The sequence below is a fragment of the Hylobates moloch genome, unplaced genomic scaffold, assembly GCF_009828535.3.
Source record: "Hylobates moloch isolate HMO894 unplaced genomic scaffold, HMol_V3 SCAFFOLD_16, whole genome shotgun sequence".
Lineage (NCBI taxonomy): Eukaryota > Metazoa > Chordata > Mammalia > Primates > Hylobatidae > Hylobates > Hylobates moloch.
The window spans coordinates 29,527,100-29,545,925 of NW_026652291.1; the positions used below are offsets into that span (position 1 = coordinate 29,527,100).

At 39.5% G+C, this 18,826-nt stretch overlaps 1 protein-coding gene and 1 pseudogene across 13 annotated transcripts in view; one reads left to right on the top strand and one right to left on the bottom strand.

Annotated features, from left to right (window-relative positions):
- TTLL5 (tubulin tyrosine ligase like 5) overlaps positions 1 to 18,826 on the bottom strand; it is a 292,965-nt gene that overhangs the window by 71,540 nt on the left and 202,599 nt on the right. For all 13 annotated transcript variants that reach the window (XM_058429488.1, XM_058429490.1, XM_058429486.1 and 10 more), the window contains one exon: positions 13,090 to 13,285. In XM_058429488.1, coding sequence (XP_058285471.1) covers positions 13,090 to 13,285 — 196 coding nt within the window. The remainder of the gene's footprint in view (positions 1 to 13,089; positions 13,286 to 18,826) is intronic.
- LOC116456169 (cytochrome c-like) lies at positions 14,906 to 15,262 on the top strand (annotated as a pseudogene).

Consider the following 18,826-nt stretch of genomic DNA (forward strand, 5'->3'; position numbering starts at 1 on the left):
GTCTGTTTCTCTCTGGAAGCTAAACTATTGAGAGGGTACATTTTCTTGAGCAAGTAAGTTACTAATCACTCACCTTCCTACAATCAGGCCAAGACTGTTCAGAGCAAAGAACACATCCAGACTTTTATGTAACCCTGTGATGCTGTAAAAACCTTGGGGCCAAGGTGAGAGTGAGAGTAACTGTTTCTATTTTGGCAAAAGTAAGCTTCCAAAAGGCCTTTGTCTCACACTGTATGGAGTTCTTGGCTGCCTTCCATTCACAGTGTTTGTCAGCTGGGACAAGACTGGGGGCTAAGCAAGAGAAACAGTACAATTTTTCTGGTGCTGCTATAAAGCACTGGGCAGTACTATGACTCCGATAGGAATGTGGCAGAAATCCAGAAGTTGCTCCTCTTCATACAGAGAGACCAAGCACACAAACACCCGAGACAGGACACGGAGCTGTCAAAGATGTCGGAAGCCTTCCGACATATCCTCTCATTTCTAAAACCAATTACGAAGCTCCCCCTCCTTCAGTGAGTAGGAAAGGAGGTTCTTACTACCTCAAATGACCTACTCTAAAGGATACAAAGACAGATGCTCACCGGGACAGAAAAATGTTGAAACTATTTTTCACTAACCAATTGAGATCAGTGTGATTCTTCAGAGAGTCCCTAAATTAGCTGTACTTGCCAACATTTAAGAAGCAATGAAGGTAATTACAACTAGATATTCAAATATACTCAAAACTGAGCTTGGACTAGTGTGTGACCTGACCAGCATAGTGTAGCTATGACATAGCTGGCTAAGACTAGGGCTGCAGTTCATGACCACAAAAGCCAGTGAAACCAACTTGCCCTAAGACATCACATGGGTGACCTTCCCTCATTAGCAGCCACACCTTCATCTAGCCGCAAAACCAGTCAGACACTGGCTGACGTTCTGATGCAAATTCAGACTCAGATGACCATAGACTCTGCTTTGCTTTACATTTCTTTCGTATCTCCTTCAATGCCCAGCACTGTTTGATCACACACACATACATAAAAAGGTTGGCAGACTGATGTTTTTCTTTTTGAAACAAATTTCTTTAACAAATGTTCATTAAAAATGATTTATAATTCTGCTCTCAGAGATAACCTGTTAACATTTAGATGTTTTTCTATGTATATACAAACTTATTTTCTATGTGTATGTATGTATTTCTGTGTGCTGACAAAACACGGAATCATATGACATCTGATTTGGAGCCTGTTTTTATTTCATTCAAATATCTATTCTGAGCATTTTTCCCTATCTATAAAGGTAGACCTAGACTGCTGTTTTTAATGGCATTTTTTCTACTATGGTTTATTATAGTTAACCAATCATCAATGCTATAAATTGACACACTGAGGTACATCTATATTTGAAGCTATGGAAATATGTAAATATGTTCACAATAGACTTTTCTTTTCCTTTTTTGAGATGGAGTCTCACTCTGTTGCCAGGCTGGAGTGCAATGGCGTGATCTCGGCTCACTGCAACCTCTGACTCCCCGGTTCGAGCAATTCTCCTGCCTCAGCCTCCCAAGTAGCTAGGATTACAGGCATGCGCCACCACACCCAGCTAATTTTTGTATTTTTTTTTAAGTAGAGATGGGGTTTCACTGTGTTGGCCAGGATGGTCTTGAACTCCTGACCTCGTGATCTGTCCGCCTTGGCCTCCCAAAGTGCTGGGATTACAGGTGTGAGCCACCACGCCTGGCCCACAGTAGATTTTTGAGTTAAAAAAAAAAAAAATAGTCCGGGTGCGGTGGCTCACGCCTGTAATCCCAGCACTTTGGGAGGCTGAGGCAGGCGGATCACGAGGTCAGGGGATCGAGACCATCCTGGCTAACACGGTGAAATCCCATCTCTATTAAAAATATAAAAAATTAGCTGGGCGTTGTTGCGGGCACCTGTAGTCCCGGTTACTCAGGAGGCTGAGGCAGGAGAATGGTGTGAACTCGGGAGGCGGAGCTTTCAGTGAGCCAAGATCGTGCCACTGCCCTCCAGCCTGGGTGACAGAGTGAGACTCCGTCTCAAAAAAAAAAAAAAAAAAAAAAAATAGGCCCCCAGTACCCCAGTATCTTTTTATTTTTTTCTTTTTGTCTCAAATAGAAAAGCACCCCCAAAATCTTATAGCTCCATTTTGAAACACATATGTATGTGTGCACACACACACACACACACACGCATATATACACACACATATTCAGGTTGTTACCAATTTATTTTGCTTTTTAAGAATAGTGTTGTGATAAACATCATGTTATCTATACCTTTTCACATATGCTGGATCATTTCCTTAAAATAATTTCCTTAAAGTAGAATAGCTAAATCAGAAATCTCTTTATTCTTCTGTTTCAAAACTTTTTAACATATATTCCCAAATTGCTCTCAGGAAAGGTTGTACCAGTTTATATTTCATCAGCATGTTTGAAAGGCATTAATTTACTTATCATTCCTTTGATTACTGTGAGAATTACTTGTACCCGATGAAAAGCTAGCTCACAATTGATGCTAATGCTGTTTCTTGTCCTTTTTATGTTTGTAAGATATTTATGCCTTTGGACAAACACGTCAATCTACCCAGATATTATTCTAAAGAATAACCATTTAGGCCAGGCACGGTGGCTCACACCTGTAATCCCAGCACTTTGGGAGGCTGAGGTGGGAGGATCATGAGGTCAGGAGATAGAGACCATCCTGGCTAACATGGTGAAACCCTGCCTCTACTAAATAATACAAAAAATCAGCTGGGTGTGGTGGCGCATGCCTATAGTCTCAGCTACTCAGGAGGCTGAGGCAGGAGAATGGTGTCAACCTGGGAGGCAGAGCTTGCAGTGAGCCCAGATCGAGCCACTGCACTCCAGCCTGGGCGACAGAGTAAAACTCCATCTCAAAAAAAAAAAAAAAAAAAAAAAGAAATAAAGAATAACCATTTAATCATGGTATTAATCATTCTTTTTATTCTTTCTTCTCATAGCTCTATCTAGTAATTATGAACAAATTTGCATACCATATTTAATTGTTCAAGTAACTATTAGTTTTAAAAATGTGCTAATTAATACTTAATGAGCCTTGGGCTTCTCCTAAGATACTTTCTTTAATATCATTTTAATCAATTTCTGTTTCTGGCATGGGAGGTTTAACTAAAACCCCCAAGTTGAAATCATAATGCTATGTATATTTACGGTTAAAAATAATATATAAAAGATATTTGTACATCCGTGTTCATTGATGTATTATTCACAATAGCCAAGATGTAAAAGGAACCTAACTGTCCATCAATGAATGAATGGAAAAAGAAAATGTGGTATGTAGTACCCACAAAAATTAAAAATAAAAAAGTAAAAAAAGAGAAAACATGGTATGTATATGTGTATACACACACAATGAAATGTTATTCAGCCTTAAAAAAGAAGAGAAAGAAGGGAATCCTGTCATATGCTACAACGTGGATGAATCTTGAAGACATTATGCTAAGTAAAATAATCTAATCACAAAATCATTCCACTTAACATGAGGTAATGAAACTCACAGAAAGTAGAATGGTGGATGGGAAAGAGGAAAACAGGCTGGATGGGAAAGAGGAAAACAGGGAGTTGTTCAATGAGTACGGCTTCAGTCATGCAATATAAAAAAGTTCTGGAGGGCCGGGCGTGGTGGCTCACGCCTGTAATCACAGCACTTTGGAAGGCCAAGACGGGCGGATCATGAGGTCAGGAGATCGAGACCATCCTGGCTAACACGGTGAAACCCCGTCTCTACTAAAAATACAAAAAAAAAAAAAAAAATTAACCGGGTATGATGGAAGGCGCCTGTAGTCCTAGCTACTCAGGAGGCTGAGGCAGGAGAATGGCGTGAATCTGTGAGGCAGAAGTTGCAGTGGGCCGAGATCGCGCCACTGCACTCCAGCCAGGGCAACAGAGCGAGACTCCATCTCAAAAAAAAAAAAAAGTTCTGGGGATCTGTGGTACAGTATGCATATAGTTAACAATACTGTGCTGTATACATAAAAATTATTAAGAGGGTACATTTATGTTCTCTACCTAAATGAAAAAAAAGGTGATACACAATTATAAGAACAACTATCTTTTGACGTTTTTTTTTTTTCTGAGGTGGAGTTTCACCCTTGTTGCCCAGCCTGGAGTGCAATGGCCATGATCTTGGCTCACTGCAACCTCCGCCTCCTGGGTTCAAGTGATTCTCCTGCCTCAGCCTCCTGAGTAGCTGGGATTACAGACATGTGCAACTATGCCCAGCTAATTTTTTGTATTTTTAGTAGAGACAGGGTTTCTCCATGTTGGTCAGGCTGGTCTCGAACTCCTGACCTCAGGTGATTCGTCCATCTCAGCCTCCCAAAGTGCTGGGATTACAGGTGTGAGCCACTACACCGGGCCTTTTATTGACCTTTTATCATGGGTCAGGCATTGCTTTAAGTGCTTTATGTGATCTCATTTATCCCTCCCAATCATATGACCTGTGTCTCCTCATCATCACCATTCACAGAAGAAGAAACCAAGGCACAAAAAATGTTAGGAAACTTGTTCATAATTGCAGAGGTACTGAGTAGTAAGCTGGGATTCAAACCCATGGAGTATGATTTAAGAACCTCACTATACTATGCTGCCTTTCTTGTTTATGTTATGCTGATTCCCTTTTAAAGCAAACATATCTAAAGTAAATTTATTTAAATCATATCTCTTTTCTAAAGCAAACATAGCAATGTATCCAGTTTCCGCCAGATGTATATAAAGACAAATTTCATTCACCTTGCTCCAAGATCTTTCTCTTTCTTGAGAAGGAAAGGCTGAAAAAAAATTATTGTCTGTAAGCAAATGTTTGTTACTTATTGTTAAAGTGAAAGTGTGAGTATGTATACAGGTAATATCAAAGGATCAGCCATGACCCCAGATACAAAGCTCAACTGGCTAAAGATAGTTCTGCTTCATTTTCAATTGTGTGTTTTATCTTTTATTTGTTAGTACTTATAAGAAATTATTTGTATATCAGGGCCCCTGTTCTCCTAATGTGCCTGTATCTTATGTGTCCTGATTACTAAAATGAAATAATTAGTCAAAGGCAATCTCTAAGTTTCCTTTACAACTTTGAGGTTATAAACATCTAACTTGTCTCTGTCTTCCAATGTATAATTTGTTTTGTTTGGCCCAGGATCTCACATGGTTGGTTTACTGTGCATATCTTCCACAGACCTTACTGTCATATATTCATTAAGTATTTTTCCCCTGGCTGCCACCATCTCAGATGGATGGATTGAAGTCTTTCATCATCTCACACAAAGTTACTGCTGGGAGTCTCTCATATACCTACAAACAGAAACAAATCACAGGCCACGGAGTGAGGGAAGAGAATAAAACTGGTCACCAGATAGCTGCAGCAACCAAGCTGAGTTCTGAATCTTAATTGGTTACACTGACCCTTTTTTTTTTTTTTTTTAAAGATTTGTGTATACGAGAGTATATAGCAGTGCAGCAGCAATAATGCTGGAATGCCTTATCTGACTGATAAGTATGTAAACTAAAAAGAAAACGAAGAGTCAATTCTGTCGTGGGGGAGGACGGTAGAGTAGAAAGGGGCTTTGGAGGTCCTCTGACATGGTATAAATATTATCTCCACAATTAGGCAGCTGTGTGATCTTGGCTAAGTTACCCAAACTCTTTGAACATGGATTTCCTCATCAGTGGAATGGAGATAAGACTACATCTGGTGCACAGGAAGCATTTACTGTGTGTTCATTTTCCTCTAAGATTCCAGAAGAATATTCCCCTAGCAGCAGCTTAGAAAGCAACATGATGATAACCAGGGGACTTATGTTACTGTCAGTAATAAGTTAACACAATGAATGAAAGTCTGTATTGTAATGATACACTAAGATCAGACTTTTATGATATTGAAAAAGCAAGCATAGGCCGGGCGTGGTGGCTCACGCCTGTAATCCCAGCACTTTGGGAGGCTGAGGTGGGTAGATCACAAGATCAGGAGATCGAGACCATCCTGGCTAACACAGTGAAACCCCGTCTCTACTAAAAATACAAAAAACTAGCTGGGCGTGGTGGCGGGCACCTGTAGTCCCAGCTACTCAGGAGGCTGAGGCAGGAGAATGGCGTGAACCTAGGAGGCGGAGCTTGCAGTGAGCCGAGATGGCGCCACTGCACTCCGGCTGGGCGGCTGGGCGACAGGGCGAGACTCCGTCTCAAAAAAAAAAAAAAAAAAAGAAAAAGCAAGCATAATATGAATTAAGCAAACATGTCATCTGTGGTAGTCACATTTGTAGACACCTGTCATGTTTCCTGGGAGTCTTCTGAAAAACACCTATCATAGAAATAAAATTAAAATAGTATTACCAGTAACAGTGTTGAAAGGACAATAATTAGAAAAATCATTCCTGTGTTATTAATAACACAGGAATTAATAACAACCCATACAAGTGCTCCTACTATCCAAACCTCTAGAACAAACGTCAGGATACTGCATGTGTTGTTAGGTGCTAATCCTATTACTTAATAAAAGTACAAGGGAAGGTAAAGGATGGGCATTTCCAAGATGGTTACGCCCAAGAACACCTTATTAAGATATTTCTTTCATTAAGAATTGAGGTAATTGGGATGACATCTAGGCCTAAGTGCAGGAAAACTTTTCTTTTGAGATGGTGCTTATGAATAGTAGGAGACTGGTGAAGACACCTGATAATAACTTTTCAAACATGGTTTCATAGGAGTCAATAAGTACTTGTTGGCCGGGTATGGTGGCTCACGCCTGTAATCCCAGCACGTTGGGAGGCCAAGGTGGGTGGATCACAAGGTCAGGAGTTCAAGACCGGCCTCACCACTATGGTGAAAACCCCATCTCTACTAAAAATACAAAAATTAGCCTGGCGTGGTGGTGTGTGCCTGTAGTCCCAGCTACTCAGGAGGCTGAGGCAGGAGAATCGATTGAACCCGGGAGGCAGAGGTTGCAGTGAGCCAGGATTGCGCCACTGTACTCCAGCCTGGGCAACAGAGTGAGACTCCATCACAAAAAAAAAAAAAAAAAAAAGTACTTGTTGAACGTATAAATTGCAAGTTAAAATTTATGTAATAGTACTTACAGTTGCTGTTTATTGAATGCCTTATTAGCAGCAGGAGGGAGCATATAGCATAATAGCCATGAGCTTGGATGCTGCAGGCTGACAGACCTGGGTTCAAATCCCAGTTCTACCATTTATTACTTATGTGACACTGAGAAAGTTACATAACTGATACTATGCTTTTTCATCTGTGAAATGAGGCTAATAAGAGGGCAGCTGTAAAGATCCACTGAGATAATACAAAAAAATGGCCACTTTGGTGTTTGACATATGGTAATATCAATATCACATCCTGAGAACTACAATCATGATAATACACAGGTATATATCATCATCTTCAAATTAGAGATAAGGAGAATGAGGTTCTAAAAGTTTGAATAACCTGTCTTAAGTCATGGACTAGACAGGGCCAAGACTGAAGCTGTGGGTTATCTGACTCCAAAGCCTGTCTAGAGTGGCCTATTTCCAAAACAACTGAATGCAGTACTATTTCACGTATTTTCTATGTATTTTCATTCAATAAGAATAAAAGAGTTTGGCTTGGCAAAATCTACTAAATCAAGTGGTCCTAGGAAAATCAGTAATAATTAAAAGCTAGACACTAAGTATGAGTTCCTGATAAAAGTCAAGTGGAAAAATTAAATAGAACAAAAGAACCAACCAAACAAACAAAAATACAAAGAAGCAACAGGTTATGACATTAAGTTCCAGAGTCAATATGCTCCAGAACTTAAACACATACACACACACACACACACACACACACACACTCCGGAACTTAAACACACATACATACACACACACACACACACACACACACACACACACACACACACTCCTCCCCTCTCATGCCCCCCGTCCAACCTTCCTCTCTGATACACCATTATAAAGATGTATCAAGACACCTCCTGCATGGCTAGACTGTTCGCCTGCTCTTTGTGCCACGCTGAAGAGCTAGCATGTTATTGCCAGCTGCTTGGAAAAAGACAGGGTGCCTGCTGAATTTCTCTTTCTTTCCCCTCCCCTCCTCCACAACACAAACACACAGCAGCTGAAGGCTTGGCGAAACAGAATTCATTCCTGCAGGAGGAGGCAGAATTTTTTTAGACACATGCAATGAACTTTTAGGAGCAAAATAACAAGACATGGTTTGGTTTATATGGGAATCCTTTCCACACCTGTGGGATTGTGCATATACACACATAGCATTAGCAAAAAGCTTGTTACACACTGCACTCAAGATGTTACCAGCAAACTGAAAGACCTCTTGATGTGAACACTGAGCTGCTCCCAGTCCCGCCTGTTATAGGAACATTAGTTTCTGCTAGGATTATTGAATCCAGATTAGTTTGGTAAACTTGGGCATGGTGGGAAGGGAGAAGTAAAGAACAGATGGGGCAGAAGGATGAGAGAAATTTAGCACAGTTTTCTCCCACCTTGAGTTATTTACTAATGTTGAAAATCAAGTCTACTAAAAATTGAAAGGGTTTGGAAAGAGGCCGGAACCAGTGAAGATGATGTATTTAAAATCTCTCCTTTCTCCCATTATTGTTAAAGGAAACTTCGGCAATTCTGTGTTGGCCATCAAAATGTCCTTAATTTTTCAGCTTTTGGGGCTCTTTTTCACTGTGGATGAGGCAGAGAAGAGAGTGGGAGGGAAGGAAGCAGGGAGTGGGTTGGGAGCAGAAGTTTAACAAAGGATCACTTTAACAGAAACTACTGAGTAATCGCTCTGTCCTGCGCCAAGAATAACATCAGCTCAATGTCTGCAATTAGAATCAGGTCAGTCGGGCCTCACAGCCGGTGCAGCCCTCCTCACAGACCCCAGCATGGAGAGCTACTCATGCTGATGTCACCAGTAGTCACTGTTGCCCAAGAAAGTCCCCGACTCAGCTGAAAGAAAAGTGTTTTTTTTGCCTTCTCCTTCAGGGGCAGAAAGACAGCAGGAGAAGGAAGACGGAATTAGAAGACATGCATTGGGCTGTATCAATATATAACAGATTTGTTTGATCATTCCTAACTCTTGAGATTCTGTACTTCCCCCAACCATCCTGAAATTCTTTTTTTTTTTTTTGGAGACAGAGTCTCAATCTGTCATTCAGGCTGCAGTGCAGGGGCATGTGATCTTGGCTCACTGCAACCTCCGCCTCCCGGGTTCAAGTGATCCTCCTGCCTCAGCCTCCTGAGTAGCTGGGATTATAGGCATGTGCCACCACGCTCGGCTAATTTTTGTATTTTTGGTAGAGACGGGGTTTCACCATATTGGTCAGGCTGGTCTTGAACTCCTAACCTTGTAATCCACCCGCCTTGGCTTCCCAAAGTGCTGAGATTACAGGCATGAGCCACCACACCTGGCCCTGAAATTCATTTTTAAATGAGTTAATGTGTATAGAGAACCCGGAACAATGCTTGGAACACAGCAAGTGCTTAAGTGGTGGCTATTACCATTAAAACAAAAAGGGAGGATTCTGCCTATTCATTAGGTTATTCCAAACCTAATGAATCAGAAATGGGATGGAGGAACAATTATTTTAACAAGCCCTTCAAATGGTTCTGTTACTCTAGTCTACTACGGGTCTGCACACTAGGACCTACAGGCCAAATCCAGCCTGTTGCCTGTTTTTGTACATAAAGTTTTGTTGAAAGACAGCCACTCTCATTCATTTACATATTGTTTATGGCTGTTTTCACTCTACCACGGCAGAGCTGAGTAGTTGCAACAGAGATGCTATGGCCTGCAAGGCCTAAAATATTTACTATCTGGCTATTTACAGAAAAAGTTTGCTGACCTCTGCTCTGACTTAAAACAATGTTTTTCCAACTGCTGGTTTTACCATCAGTGTGTAAAAGCTCATTGTTTCAATTTTGTCTTATTTTGTTTATTATGCTCTCTATCATATGGACTGGATCACACCAAGTTTCTTGTATCTCTGTTCCTGAAAACTTCTGCCATTGGCTCTGGGTGACTTTCCTCTCTCACTCTCATGTCACAGGATCAGTCTTTTGCAGGGGTGGATTAAGTATATGACAATTGCTAGATTTATGAGTACAATGCTATACTGAGATGAAGATCAAAGCTCATTCCCCATGAATACTGAGAGATGTCCATTTCCAAACTCATATCCCGAATCAGAGTATAAGCAGAAATTAACACCTTCAATAAGTTGGATATCTAAGTGTTCTGATCGGAGGCCGAAAAGAATGGAGAACTTCCTATGTATACAATGAGAGAAGGGCTGCATGAACTTTTCCCAGACATTATTAGGAGATTACTATGTGAAAGATGCTGTTCATAAACATAATATAATATGATATAAGATAAATATAAGGCCTCCTTTAACATCCCATTCCATAAACAGGCCTCTTTTATGGATGAATGCTAGGTAAATCAGATTTCAACTCTATCCGCTGCTTTCAAACAGGCAGTTAACCACACTGTTAGTTATACCAATGGCTCCCTACACTTTAGAAAAATGAATCCAAGTGCAAGGAGTTCATCAGAAAAGTGCCATTGCTATCTAAAGGGTAACCCAAGGACAGAAATACAGAATACTGAGAATGTAAACCATGCTTCAATCAACAATTTATTGATAACTATAATGGTCAGATCTAGCACAGCTAAGCTACAAAGGCATAAAATCTAGCAGGGCTTTGCTTCCACTGTGGAATGATTCTAAGTACCCTCTAAAATAAAGTGCTCTAAGTTTCTACATATTCTTCCTGTTAGAATGTTTAATATCTTATTTGTTATTTTATTAGTTATAAACTCTTGAAGCTAATGGAATTTAGTTACTTTAGCTCTCTTCTATAGTCCCAGAAACTTCACCCTTACTCATTTTTACCTAAATCAGCTGTGGTTTAGAAGAACGGGTTCGGGGTGTGGGGGAGAAGAAATAATGTTATACACACGTATACAATTATGACGAATGATTTTCTGTTTGCTCTCCAGGAGAACGAGATAACTCCCTTCTTGGGAGTTCTGCCTCCTCACTAAAACAGATATTCTGACAGTTTCTAAAAAACATAATTTCCATATACTTCATAATTCAGTGAAACTAAACCAGTATAATCCTCAGTGAAAAGAAATTCCACACAAGAATAGTAGTACACTACTTTGAATTTTCAAAGGAATGTGAGTTGCTGGAAGCTAATCAAAAGTATGAGAAGGACTTAAAAATGAAGCAGTTTCTAAAAGCGAAAATCAACAAAACTGCCTTTCCTTCCCCAGTCATCCTCCATTTCAAGGTACTGAAGCATAGTTTAAAAGGTACCAACTGTCTAGATTCCTTAGAGCCAAAGAGTTTTCTTTTCTGACTTGTATTTTAGGCTCAGGGGTGCATGCTCAGGTTTGTTATGAAGGTAAATGGCGTGTTGCGGGGGTTAGGTGCACAAATTATTCTGTCGCCCAGGTAATGAGCCAAGGACCTGATAAGTAGTTTTTTGATCCTCAGGCTACACAGTGATACTTCCACTATCCAGTATCTGATTAAGTTGGCATTCTCAAGTACTCTGAATGACAGGGAGTTTAAAGTTTAAAAAGCTTTAAGGAATTTAAGAACACAGATTTAAAAAACAAAAAAACTAAGACACACATTTGTATCTGGAATTGTGAAAATGCAAACTGGCTTAAATGTGTCTACTATCCCCAAGACCCCAAGATTTTCCAAATGAAGAAAATTTTACATGACAGAAAGTGATGTGGTGATTACAATGAGATGCTATACTCTATGCTCTCCAGATTAAGAAATCTTATGTTTCTCCAGTAAAAATGGTCTAAAGAACTACTTTGCAAATGCCGGCACTTACAATTTCTCAATTATGATGAATTAATATAATGTACAGAGTATACTACCACAGGTAAAGATGATCAAGTGATGAACTATGTTGAAATAATAAAATGACATTTTATTATGCGTGGTAGTTGAAAAGATAACACAGACTATAATAATAATTGTTTTACTTAGAGGAAAAAACCTTTGGGAAATGTTGCTTTAGTCTTTGAGTAAATAATAATTTTGCACAAACTCATGCACACTATGTACTACATTTTTATAAGAAAAAAATGATCAGGAGAGCAAACTGATAAGAAGTTATTTCTTCACATAACCAAATGTCAGAAAAGCTTATAGAATCAGTACTAATTCATTCCAATAACCCCACTGTAGAACACAGATCATCTAATGATCTATGTGAGTCACCAAGAAAAATTTACCTCCTGAATTTTTGATGAGGTGATCCTTTCTCTACAATTGGGGCCATACTAATACATTAGTGCTATATACTTATATAGATCCCTCACTCAGGAGTTTCTGGAATTTTATAGACAGTGAGTAGCGAATCAACATCTCCCTACACATAAGTTCCACAACAGCAAGGATTTTTGTGTTTACAGTCACCTTATAGCCCCACTGTTTAAAACAGTGGCTAGTACACAATAGAATCACAGTAAACATTTGTTGAATGAATAGCTATCATTTATAGATGACCTGCATGCTAACATATGTCCATTTCCCACCAGAAGAATTTGCAACTTACTTATTCCTTGAAAATCTTGTTAGATAATGAGTAATATCACGCATGTATGCCAAGTATATCAAGACAAGAAAATAGAACATTTAGAAATAAAGATGCTTAAAATGCAAGCTTTCAGGTATCTTAGAATCAGACCCTATGGGAGGTTACTAAACTAAGATCATACAACAGAAAGGGTAAACACCACAATAGAGATTTTTGTATAGAAGCATTCAAATGAAAAAACACAAAACAAAACAAAAAAAACATGTCAAACACTGGTTAAGCGTCACTTGCAAGCAAAGCCAGTGTTATGGCTCCAGAACAGTTTTTCCTCATGAGTAGACTCCCCATGAGCTGTCCAAGCCAGGATGGCACGGGGTTGGAAAACTAATCCTACATTTCTCATTCATTCACCTTTTTTTTTTTTTTTTTTTACCAACAGCAGGAAGATGTAACACATGGAAAAGACTTATCTTGAACTACCTGGTGCCGGGCTCGACTCTGGTCCAGGAGCTGCCGGGACTGAAGTTTTTGTTGTTCAAGTTGCTGCAGGGCAAAATGGAGCTGATAGCTGCCTGCTGTGGGGTGATACTTGTGCTGGGGGACCACCCCTGTAGCCTTGCTGTACACGTTGTTTTCTACTTCTCCTTCCCAGGCAAATTCCCCTGTCTGGAGGCTCCTGAAGAGAAAAGCAAGCAGGTTTCTTAGAGTGAGTGGTTGTATGAACAATCTAGAGGAAAGGAGAGAAATATCTCAGGTATTTTTCCTGTATGGAACCAAGCACAGTTTGGAATTACAAATCTACTTGTGTGATATTATCTGACTCCTCCACTAAACCATAGCTCCATCATGACAAGGACAGGGTCTGCTTTGCACTCTCTTCTTTTCCTAGCACGTATCATAAGGCCTGGCACATAGTCAATGTACAATAAATATTTGCTGGACGTAAAATAACTGAAATAGCAATTTCATTCCCCTGTGATTGCCAGAGGACCTACAAGAAGAGTCCAGAGAGCTTCCAATGCAGGATGGGGGGCTAACTTAAGGTAGGAACAGACGCATGATCATCTTCTCTAACATCAACTTCAAAAGGAAAAGGGTTCATCACACAGAATTCTTGTTTTTTCTCAACCACGCATCAGTTAAATATCTAAATATTTTTTAGAAGCTGTTTATATTTGAGCTTATGTTCCTATCACTGGGTAACATAAATGGTGTGGGAAGACACTTTTTTTTATTATTCCAAATTCACCTCATGTGGTCCCCACTGAGGCTGACAATCTGTACACCTGAGGAAGGCGAAGGGCCGGTGGCCTTTTTGAATAGTCAGTATCTATGCTATGTTATAGTATTTGTTAAATACTTTGACTATCTTCCTTGCCCAAATTATTTATTTAGAGACAGGGTCTCAATCTGTAGCCCAGTTGTGCAGTTACAGCTCACTGCAGCCTCAGCCTCCCCATGCTCAGGTGATCCTCCAGAAGCTGGGATTCTAGGTGTGTGCCACCATGCCTGGCTAATTTTTTAATTTTTTTTGTAGAGATGGGGGTTTCACCACGTTGCCCTGACTGGTCTCGAACTCCTGGGCTCAAGCGATCTGCCCACCTCAGCCTCCCAAAGTGCTTGGATTGCAGGCGTGAGCCACTGCACCCAGCCCCAAATTCTAGATTCTGGTGACCATGTCTGTGTACTTCCTAGCAGAAGTCTTTACAACTATAGCCTCCTACATTTCCCCTCTCAGATCATTTTTCCCAGTAGAAAAGACCCCATTTATACTACTTCATTCCCATTTGGCTGGCTATTATTAAAACAAAACACCTGAAGATAACAAGGGTCGCTGAGGATGTGGAAAAACTGGAACCTTTGTGCAATGCTGGTGGGAAAGTAAAATGGTACAGCTACTGTGGAAAACACTTCAGGGGTTCCTCAAAAAGTGAAACACAAAATAACCAAATGATCCAGCAATTTTTCTTGTAGATATATACAGAAAAGAATTGAAATCAAAACTAATAACCGTACAGCAATGTTCATAGCAGCATTGTGCAAAATAGCCAAAAGGTGAAAACAACCCAAATGTCCATCAACAGATGAATCTACATACAATATTACTCAGGCTTAAAAAGAACGGAAATTCTGACATATGCTGCAGCACATGTACAGAACCTTGAAGATATTATGCTAAGTGAAATAAGTCAGTCACAAAAGAACAAATATTATATGATGCCACTTATGTGAGGTACCTATCTAGGTAAATTTTAAAGACAGAAAGTAGAATGGTGAGAGAGTGGGGAGGTCCGGCTTTAGAGCGGGAGTCTTCATTGCGCCAGTGACTAAAAAGAGAATTAAATATGGGTGATGTTGAGAAAGGCAAGAAGATTTTTATTATGAAGTGCTCCCAGTGCCACACCGTTGAAAAGGGAGGCAAGCACAAGACTGGGCCAAATCTCCATGGTCTCTTCGGGCGGAAGACAGGTCAGGCCCCTAGATATCTTACACAGCCGCCAATAAGAACAAAGGCATCACCTGGGGAGAGGATACACTGATGGAGTATTTGGAGAATCCCAAGTACATCCCTGGAACAAAAATGATCTTTGTCGGCATTAAGAAGAAGGAAGAAAGGGCAGACTTAATAGCTTATCTCAAAAAAAGCTACTAATGAGTAATAACTGGCCACTGCTTTATTTATTACAAAACAGAAATGTCTCATGACTTTTTTATGTGGACCATCCTTTAATAGATCTCATACACCAGAATTCAGATCATGAATGACTGACAGAATATTTTGTTGGGCAGTCCTGATTTAAAACTAAGACTGGCTTGTGGTTAAATGAATATGTTCAGTTTTTTAATTTTAATAGTAATTCCAATTCAGTAAATGGTAACACTGTTTACCCCTTCTAAAGATATGATTAGACTTCATTAGTAATGTTCAACTTTTCACAAAGATGGTGAGTGCCATCTTAAAACTTACTGGAGACTGGTTTTATATTTAGATTTATATAAATGGTTATGTGAATATATTTATATACTGGGGAAATTCCTTCACTGTCTTGGAACCAAGCAAGATTCACCTGTGTTTTGTGTTCATTTGCCTCTTAAAGGCAAGGGTTGAAGATAAATAAGGGAGCAATGTCTGTAGTTTTGGCCTTAACTATGCCAATCTAATTATAACTCCCTGTATTTAAAATGGTTCCTTTTACTTATTGAAAGGCATTTTAGTGTGGTTTATGTGTAATATTAAAGATTATTCAACACCTCTCACATCTTATAGATCTATAAGGTCACATGATTTTAAAATAGTAGCAAGTTAAACTTTACTCTTGAATTCTTTACAATCTAAGTCAAACTAAGTTATAATTTAGGATTGTCCTTAAACAGCTATTCAGAAACATAAAACTGTAGAACTATGTATTTGTGATTGGGAATGGTGCTTTTGCCAACTTCAAAGGATTAAAGTAATGAAGATATATACAAATTTTAAAATTATGTGTGATCACAAGACTAAAGATAATTAAAAAGAAAACCACACACACAAAAAGGAAAGTAGAATGGTAATTATCAAGGGCTACGGAATTAGGGAATAGGAAGTCATTTTTCAGTGAGTACGGAGCTTCAGTTTGGGATAATGACAAAGTTCTGGAGACAGATGGTGGCTAATAGTTGCAAAACAGTATAAATGTACTAAATGCCACTGAATTGTGTACACTTTAAAATGGTTAAAATGGTAAATTTTATGCTAAATATATTTTAGTATGATTTTCCAAAGGTCTCATTTCTTTTGAGAACACTTTTTCAGCCCTTCCATCTCCTTAACACTTGTGGTTATTCTTCTTAGTACCGTCTTTAATTACACTGTATTTCTTTTCCTTTTTAGGTACAGTGACAAGAAAATTGGACACAGAAGAAACATAAGACTTTCATAATGAACAACCTTGCTCCAAACCCTGATTAAGGGGGCTTAGAAAAATGAAAGGCTGCCTAAATTAAGAGAAGTATTCATAGTGATTTAAATCAGTGTTATTCTTTCCTTTGTCATTAAAGTCATTTCAATGACAGAGGTGTAGTAACCCTGGAGTGAGGCTACGCAGACCTTCCAGAGTCCTCACCTAAAAGCCACGTGGGGTTATTTGTAGCCTGGGTCCTGATGACTCAACAGAGCACTGACGGAGGGAGCAAAGTGAAATGTTTGCCAAGCTCAGAAGTCCATGCTCCTCTGTTGCCTGTGCCCTCCCTCACAACCTGGTCGGGCCTCTGCTTTGGTCTCCCAACTCTCAGAGAGATTTCCAAATCTCTCGTTAAGGGTAAGTCTGTGAACTGTATTCTGAAGCCCATGGATGAAAGGCTTTCTATCCCATAATCTCACCTCTGATATGTCACATCCCTTACTCATCTCCTCCCACAGTTTGGCTCCCACAGTTCAGTTGCTCAATTGTATACCATCTGCTAATCTTCTTGGAGAACACACCAAAAAGCTCAGAGCTTATCTATTAAGTTTTCTGAGTACGACATTTGATCTCCAGTGATCCTTCTTGAAGTGCCTCAGTGTGCATGTTATCAGACAGTTAAAGGGCATGATCTTTCCCAAGAGACTTCTAGAGGTATGGAGAAATATGGTGAGCACTGATCAAATATAAATAAATACTTCAATACATTAGTGAAATGTTAACATTATTCACAAAGCAGGGTGCTGAGTGACAGTAAAACAGGATGACATCGTTAGGAAAGGAGGAGCCTGAGGAATCTATTATCTCTTTTCTCATTAGTGAGGGAAGAGAAAAGCTTACTGAAGATAAAACAGCCAAAACTACTGAATAGCTACTGGCTCAACTAAAGGAACAGAATGAGCTGTGAACGAAAGGAGGAGCCGCCAAGAAAGGTATCTAGGTTCAAGGCAGGAGTGGGCTGATCCAGTGAACAAATGAATACAAAGGAAAGAAACAGGTGAAAAAGAAGAAACTGCTTTAGCTGGCTAACCTTGAGATTTCCACACCAATTAGGGCAGGTGCTGCTTTGAATCCAGAATGAAACTATTAGTTACAACTGGACTAAAGTTCAGAAAGCCCATCAACAGTGATTCTGCTTTTGTTCCTGCTTTGCTGGTTACAGAAGTTTCTAGCTACAGAAAGCAATCTAGACTCAGTGATTAGATTTTACAGGATTTATATAACTATGAAGCTTACATCAGAATTCATCTCACTGGCTAGATTGGTTAATTTGCTAAAAGCTGTTTTAATAACAAATATCCCCAGGAGACATTCACTTTAATGCCTTCTTGTGTATCAGAAATCAAAGTCTGAAACCAAACCAGGCCCCTTTATGTGGGGATGATCATGGACAGGTTTGCAGGTGTGTGAATATAAGGTGGGGGGGGGGTCTGTGGATATATAAAGGGTAGGATAGTGGGCAAGAGAAGATCAAATAAGGAATTATGGATAAGAAAGGATGTGTTCCTCCAACTGCACACATATTGAAAGGACTGGAACATCATAAACTTTTATAATGAAATCTGTTTTTAATCTCATCAGTAACATAAGCCCAGTCTACAAATCACAAAAGGAAGTTTCTCAAGCAAGTAGAGGCTTTTAGCAAAGAGGCAGGAATTTTTACAGTGCAACACTGGGTGCGAGTAGAAATGCTCAGCTGTGTAATGTAATTAAGTGCCACGAGAAACTTGCTTGCTTTGAGTTACAGTGGGTGTTACTCAGCCCATGGTATCTCACACTTAAAGCACAAGCCTTGGGGTTTGCAGTATGCAAGTGCTATAATGATTGACACAGCAGAGGCCAGGTGTACCATAACTTGGCCTTTCCTTGATTTCTGGTGCCCAAGTTTATATATCTAAATATTCCTTTCTAGGCATCTCATACTTTCCATTTCAATCCAAAATTCCATCCCATTCTTGAACCTCAACGAATTCTATTTTTCTAATAATGTTTTCTACTCCTACCAAAAATTTTGAGGTTCAATCATTCTCTCCAAAATTTAGTGTTTTTCCTTGCTCAATGCTAAAACGTAATATTGTACACAGGCCCTGTAAATATCTTCTAATTGACTTACTTTACTTCTACAACAGAGTATACAGAGCCAAGAGAATTAGCTGTGGGAAGGCTCTGTGCTTAACATCTGATTCAAAGTGAATTATGCTGTATTTCCCCTTTACATATGTAGCAAATAGGCAACAATATTGCAAGTTTTTCTAAATACTACATTCTCTTATTAG